The 7,500-nt window shown below is 40.1% G+C and overlaps 1 protein-coding gene across 2 annotated transcripts in view; it reads right to left on the bottom strand.

Moving 5' to 3' along the window:
• LOC119590060 (transmembrane protease serine 9-like) overlaps positions 1–7,500 on the bottom strand; it is a 19,654-nt gene that overhangs the window by 3,597 nt on the left and 8,557 nt on the right. Inside the window, exons 7-14 of one of the 2 annotated variants that reach the window (XM_037938806.1) lie at positions 7,488–7,500; positions 6,059–6,182; positions 5,554–5,661; positions 4,931–5,099; positions 4,171–4,258; positions 2,763–2,940; positions 2,103–2,242; positions 1–50 (exon numbers count right to left, since the gene is read on the bottom strand). The exon at positions 1–50 is cut by the window's left edge and continues 74 nt beyond it; the exon at positions 7,488–7,500 is cut by the window's right edge and continues 124 nt beyond it. In XM_037938806.1, coding sequence (XP_037794734.1) covers positions 1–50; positions 2,103–2,242; positions 2,763–2,940; positions 4,171–4,258; positions 4,931–5,099; positions 5,554–5,661; positions 6,059–6,182; positions 7,488–7,500 — 870 coding nt within the window. The remainder of the gene's footprint in view (positions 51–2,102; positions 2,243–2,762; positions 2,941–4,170; positions 4,259–4,930; positions 5,100–5,553; positions 5,662–6,058; positions 6,183–7,487) is intronic. The other variant, XM_037938807.1, reaches the window with a different exon arrangement.

Raw genomic sequence — 7,500 nt, 5'->3', positions numbered from 1 at the left:
AAGTAGCTGCCAGAACCATCATCGACTACCATAGGACCACCGGAGTCGCCCTGGGAAGAGGAAATGGGGTAAATAAAGGTTAAATAATCACAACGGCAACTATTAGAATTGTAATGGGGATAATGACGGTGTGGTGGTGGTAATAATAGTAGTATTGATAGTTATGATAATAGTGATGCTGATGATGAGGAAGAGGATAGTGATGATGGTAGTAAAAGTAATAATGATAATAATAATAGTAGTAATAGTAATAATAATAATATTAATAATAATAATAATGACAATTATAACAATAGTAATCATCATTATCAGCTCCTTAGCCGAGGCGGCCGTGGTTGCATCCATGCGTAAACAGCTTGTCTCCATCTCTCCCGGTCCATCGTCATTCTGTTCGGTGTTATACCTCCTTCTCCACTCCAGTCTTTGAGATCATCCATCCATTTCCTCTGTGGGCGTCCCCTGCCTCGACTTCCCTGCATTTCACCTTCCATTACTGCTCTTGCTGTCCCTCCTCCACGTACAAGGTGCCCAAAGTACCTAAACTTCCTCCTTTTCATCACATCTACAATACTTTCTGGCTCATATACATAAATCTCACATATCCTATCCTTGACCCATTCATTCGTTCTCTTTTCTTTCCAGGTGATCCTTAACAATCTTCTGTATGTCTTCATTTCAAATGCCCGCAACCTCTTCTCGTCTTGCTTGCTAACTGTTCAACTTTCGCAGGCGTACAAAAGAGTACTCATTATGATTGATCTCATTAACAGTATCTTGTTTTTCATGCTTACATTTCTAGCCCTCCAGATGTTGTCCAGCGATGCGAGTGAGCTAGTAGCTCTTCCAATTCTTATTCGAATTTCTTTTTCTGATCTCCCATTATCCGTGAGTGTTGAGCCTAAGTAGGTGAAACTCTTGACCTGTTCAAGCTTGATTCCATCCATCATCACATCTGCTACTTGGCCATAGGTGTTCTCTGGTTTTCCAACAACCATCACTTTACTTTTCTCTGTGCTAATCTCCATTCCGTATTTCTTTGCAATTTTCTCTAGTCTTGGTGATCTCCTGAATGCCACTTGCACTCTCTTCTACTAAGTCAATGTCATCTACAAAACGTAGGTCAACTATCTTTCTCCCCGGGCAGCTAACACCCCCAGAATATTCATCCAGCGCATCTGTCATATTCTTTCTAAAAAGAGGTTAAATAAGGTCGGAGATAGCAAACACCCTTGTCTTACACCAACGTTGGTTGCAAACCATTCGCTCTAAGAGTCGTCAACCAAAACTTCAGACTTTGCACATTCATACAGCTTTGTGCTAATGTTGTTATTCCTTCACCAATGTTGAATTTCCTCATGGTGTGCCAAAGTGCCTCATGCCAGACTCTATCAAATACTTTACGAAAGTCGATAAAGTTATGGAAGATCAATTTTCCTGTATCTCTCACTTTTTCATTTAAAATTTTAATGGTTGTTATTTGCTCCACAGTGCTTCGACCTCTTCTAAACCCTGCTTGACTCTCACTAAGCACTTCTTCAACTCTAGGTGATATTCTTTTTTGAATCATTTTAAGTAGTACAATAGTAATAGTAATAATAATAATAAAAATATAATAATAGTAATAATAATGATAATAATAACAACAATAATAGTAATAATAACAACAATACTTCAACAGTAATAATAATAGTAATGATAATAATAATGATAATGATTATATCAATTGCAGTAGTAATAGTCGTAGTAGTAGTAGTACTAGTAATATATTAACGACAAAAGCAAAAATGATGGTGTGAGAAAATTAAGGATAACAGTGATAAGAATAACATTCCTAACAGAAATTATGATAATAACAAAAGGACATCTGAAACAACAACAGGGTTAAATATAAAATGACAATATGACTGCTAGTAGTAATAGTAACAGTAATATTGATATCAGTAATAGTAATAATAACATCAATAATGATAGCAATGATAGTGATGACGATGATGATAATAACATCAACATTAACAGTATTAACAACAGTAACATAAAAAATAATAACAACCCCAACCATAACTAGAAAATATAACAATCACAGCCAAAACTATTCTGTTCACCTGACAAGCATCTTTTCCTCCCTCCTTCAAACCAGCGCAGATCATATTCTCAGTCACATAAGGGGAGTACGTTTTCGAGCAAATTTCGTGTGGCACGAGGGGCAACTCGACCATCCTCAGTTTATCCGAGTTCGCACCGTCTGTAAAGGAGATGAGGTTGTAATAACGAGGCGCGAGAGAGGCCGTATTCATTAAAGGGGAAAATCGCGCCGATTATAACGGGATGCTGTACACGATGCTTGAGAAATGCATTTTATATATGTCTCAAAAAAAAAAAAAAAAAAGGAATTGTATTGTAGTTATGGAGTAGTTTCCAAGCAGTGGTATATAATGATTATGCAACGTCATGACTGAATTCCATATATCGGGACACATTCTAGCTATCTCCGACAAGAACGCATGCTCGTACGCCCATACACAGCCACGCTCGCTCGCTCGCTCACTCACTCACTTTAACTCCCATTCCCACTCCCACACACACACACACACACACACACACACACACACACACACACACACACACACACACACACACACACACACACACACACACACACACACACACACACACACACACACACACACACGCACACAGCCTCTCTACGCTGGTCAGTTCCTTCTACATGAAATGCTCACCCTCCCCCCTTTTTTAACACTTACAATATTCTATAGAGCCCCATCCCGTGACAATAGCGGTGCCATTATCAAACTTCTGGCCAAGGGCAGGAAGACACACTGGGGCGATATACGATTGGTTAAAGACTACAGGGCTGGAGAGCTTTATGAGAGCGATGTCGTTGTCTAGAACAACTTCACCGTACCGAGGATGCGGCACGATCTGGGGGAAAGAGGGAGAGATATAAATAGCAGGGCTGAGAGATAAACAAATGGGAGCAATAGAAAAAAAAAAAAAATGGCGACAGTGAAAATGTAAATATTACTGAGGGTATAGTGACTAGGAGTTGATTTTGTAATAGTGGTGATAGAAGCAGTTACTGACAATGATCATAACTGCCTCGTTATCTCATATTTATTTTACTGGAATTTGTGTGTGTGTGTGTGTGTGTGTGTGTGTGTGTGTGTGTGTGTGTGTGTGTGTGTGTGTGTGTGTGTGTGTGGTTTTGTGTGTGTGTGTGTGTGTGTGTGTGTGTGTGTGTGTGTGTGTGTGTGTGTGTGTGTGTGTGTGTGTGTAGGCGCGCATTTGAATTAGCATGTGTTTGTGAATTAGGATTAGTATCGTAGTTACATTTGCAGTGCAATATAAGCAAATGTTGGAGCCAGTGAGGCAGTCCTCAAGCCCTAAGGAGTACCTGCTGGAGCGGAAGCGTCCCAATCAACAGGTAGAAATGAAAAGGAAATAACTGAAGTTGTTGTTACAATGGAGGCCAGAGAAATAAAAGAAATAAACCGCATATGTTCATGTGTAATGGCAAACAAAAACTTTTACTATAATAATGCATTTAAGTTATAATAACTAATAAATTGTTTGCGTATACTATCGCCTCAGAAAAAAAACAGAGAGGGAAAGAGAGAAGGGGAGGGAGGGAGAAAAGTATATATATAACATACATATATATATATATATATATAACATATATATTATATATATATATTATATATATATTATATATATATATATATATATATATATATATATATATATATATATATATATATATATATATATAGAGAGAGAGAGAGAGAGAGAGAGAGAGAGAGAGAGAGAGAGGAGAGAGAGAGAAACAGAATGAGAACGTACCGAAGTCGTCATCTGCTCCATGTATTTCTCCCTTGTACCTCCCCCTTGGAGTCAGTAAGGTCGAGTTACGAAATTGTCGAGGTCGGTGATATATAGCAATATTTGAAGTTATTCTTCAAACAGACTCTGATTATTTTTTATTTATTCATTTATTTTTTTTAGCCCATAACTATGTCCTCGGTAACGAAGATAGTTATAAAGTATCCCTGAATTGATTAAAAAAGAGAATTCATAGAAAAAGGGCGAAACGCATAGATGTGTATCGTATCTTTCCGTCTAGATTTGAGACTTTGGATAGACGATACGAACCTCCTCTATACTGCGACGGATAAGACCGGTCTCATGACGATGGCTCGTGTCATGCATTCCCAGAAGGACTTGGTCATCAGGGAACATACTGAAGAGAAAATAATTTTACAGTATGGTGTATTGACAAAAAAGGTAAAAGAAAAAAAAAAGTACAGTTATATGTATATTGGATCTCTCCCTCAATCAAGTTACATATATAGATACATGAAAGAAAGAAAGAAAGAAAGAAAAGACATGAATTACATGATTTCTGCAGGATGGCGGTTACAGAAGCAAACATTTAACCATAAAGGCCTATGGAAATACCAGAATACAAAAAATCGACGATATTGTGGATACAGCAAAAACGTAGAAAAAATGGAAATAAATCATATATCACGAAATCTGAGAAGTATAAATTTGAGATCTCTGAACATAGTCAATGATCCATGAAACAGTAAATACGCCATGTGTATATTTAAACATGAATAGACAATAACTGCAACAAAATTGAGGATGCAGAACAAAATATAAGCAACATAACCTTGGATGCATTTGTCAATGAACCATGAAACTGGTAAATAAGTCCTGGGTATATTAGAACAAATGCAAATACAGTAAATACAACAAAATCACGGAGAAAATGGCTGTATCACGGATACAGGGCAAAGTGTAAACAATAGTCACGGACATATTTGTACATCTGTAAATACAACTAATACAACAGCATATTCACAGATACAGTGGCTCTCGGATACAAACCAAAACACAACCAACATACTTTTCGGTGCAATGGGCGGCTGTGATAACCCACTGGTTGGAAACGAGGGCGGCGCCGCAGTAGGGAACCATGCTGAATCCTTCTGTCAAAGCCACCATCCATGGGAACGTGTGTGGCTGTGTGACTACTCCGCCCACTATGCGATCTTTACGGTTTGGTACTCCGCATTCTGAAAGAGAAGGAAAACTGTTTAGGATAAACTTTTCAATGGCTACACGTGAAGATGAAATGTTTTAGAAAAAAGAAAAATGATGAGTAAGGATTAACTATGGTTCCCAAAACATAAGGAGAAAAAAAAAATACATAAATAGGCCTTTTTGCAGTGGAAATTGTTTATGGGGGGGTGGAGGGGACTTGTAGTGCCTCCTAAACAAAGTATCGTTGCGTAACAGCATTCAGCATCTCTGGGAATTAATATTCGGAGATTTTTTTCTTCTGCCCCTTGTCTTTAATCACCATGCCTGGCCGCACCATATGGGTGTAGCCTTTTATCCAAACTATAGTAATTTTGAACTTGAACACATGAACTTCGATTTTAAAAGATCTTGCGAGTAAACGTGAAGAGTACTCTACAAGAGCTCTATCAAGAAATTAACAGGACCCATTTTATTAGCAGAACTCACTGCAGTTCTCGTTCGGCATCGAAGTTGTCAGCGGAGCTGGGGTAGGGAGATGCGACAAGTAACCGCAGTCGTCGTCGGGGATTTTATTCGCGATCCAACTCAGGTAACCTGTGGGAGAAGTAACCTAGTAAAGCCGGTCACAGGAGCGTTTTTTCTTCATTAAGTTTGTGATAATATCCAACCTTTGAAGTTGTTCCAGCCTATGAGCTGAATACTTCCGAACTTGCTGGTCACACGGATAAACAGAACCATCACATTCGCCCAATCTTTTACAATGCAACTCAAGATGAGGATTATACCAAGTAGGAAAATTGTACATTACTATCAACAAGTTATAGAAGAATAACACGTGACAACGGCTTCAGTGTATCTGACTATATGCATGTGTGTGTAAATGTTACATTTGGACCTTAAAACAGAGTCCAAATGTATGTCTGCACATATGTATATGCCCCTTTATAATGAATAAAAGAGCTGACATGCTGAGGTCAGCTCCGACACTTACTCTCGACCTGGACGAACACCCCTGGATATTTAGGCCGCCCGCACCCCCTTCCCCATGACGTCAAGCCCAGGAGGTACCACGACCCGTCGGGTCTGGAGACGACCAGGGGCCCTCCGCTGTCAGACTGTAGGGACAGGGATGCCATGTGAGTCAATAAAGGCATTTAGGTAGGTCCATGCACAAGCTTTCAAGCGAGTACCTGAATGTAAGAACACTGAAATGTGCATAAATCTGCATGAAAGTACATACTTACACATACTTTCTCTCTCTATGGTGGGGATACAAGCATAATTATGTGGAAAACAATAGCTTCTAAAATGGCACTTGACCTAGGGCAATTTTGATACTAATATGACCTTAGCCCTTGACCCAGACCACATCCACAGAACGCCTCCCGTTGTCATAATGAACATCACCAACCAGCCCTTGGCCCGGGCCTGGTCAAGCATCCACCCAGTCTACCTTCCCTTGTGTGTTTTGTCAGTATTATACTCATTCTACAAAGTGAGATCCCACTGCTGCCACTAGCTATAAGTAGCTCTTTCTAAATATGGAGCCTCAGTACTGGGACTGATTGGTATGTATCGCTTGACTTATTATTTATAGAAAGAGTCGTTATACAGATAAATAACAAAAGGTAATGTAGACTGTATTGATGATTGAGTCTTAGCTAGGCCACTCAGGCTTGGCCCAGGCCAGGGGCCATGGGATGTCTGGTGTGTTCACAGTATGGCGACTGAAGGCGTTCTGTGGGTCAATGATATACGGGGCATTTGGGTGGTACCTCCACTCTGCAATTTCAATAACCACCGACGGAATACCAAAATGACCTTAGCCCTTGATTCAGTCCTGACCCACAGAATGCCTGTTGCCATATCCTTAACACTAATAGCCAGGCCTCTGGTCTTGGCTCGGCCCTGTTACAGTGCAAGCACCGAGCCCGTCTACATTAGCTTGTGTGATTTATTAGTGTTGTAATCTCTCTACAAATAGAGTCAAGCCGTACGTACCAATTTCTAACAGTCCAACTAGTTCCAGTACTGAGGCTCTATACTTAAAGATCCTCTTATGCGCTCTTTTTCTTTTATTCTTCTCTCTCTCTCTCTCTCTCTCTCTCTCTCTCTCTCTCTCTCTCTCTCTCTCTCTCTCTCTCTCTCTCTCTCTCTCTCTCTCTCTCCCCACTCTCTCGTCTCTCTCTCTCTCTCTCTCATAGATGCACACACACACACACACACACACACACACACACACACCACACACACACACACACACACACACACACACACACACACACACACAAGTGCGCACACGCACACACAAACTAACACACACACGCACACGCACACAAACACATACACACGCACACACTCTCCCTCTCACGGGAAGTAATGCCACCTATAAAAAGACAAATCCACACATCCTCCTTTACCTGACACGCGTCC

This window comes from Penaeus monodon, chromosome 26, assembly GCF_015228065.2.
Source record: "Penaeus monodon isolate SGIC_2016 chromosome 26, NSTDA_Pmon_1, whole genome shotgun sequence".
Classification (NCBI taxonomy): domain Eukaryota; kingdom Metazoa; phylum Arthropoda; class Malacostraca; order Decapoda; family Penaeidae; genus Penaeus; species Penaeus monodon.
Note: the sequence above shows the minus strand (reverse complement) of the source record. Positions and strands in the feature narration are given on the sequence as shown.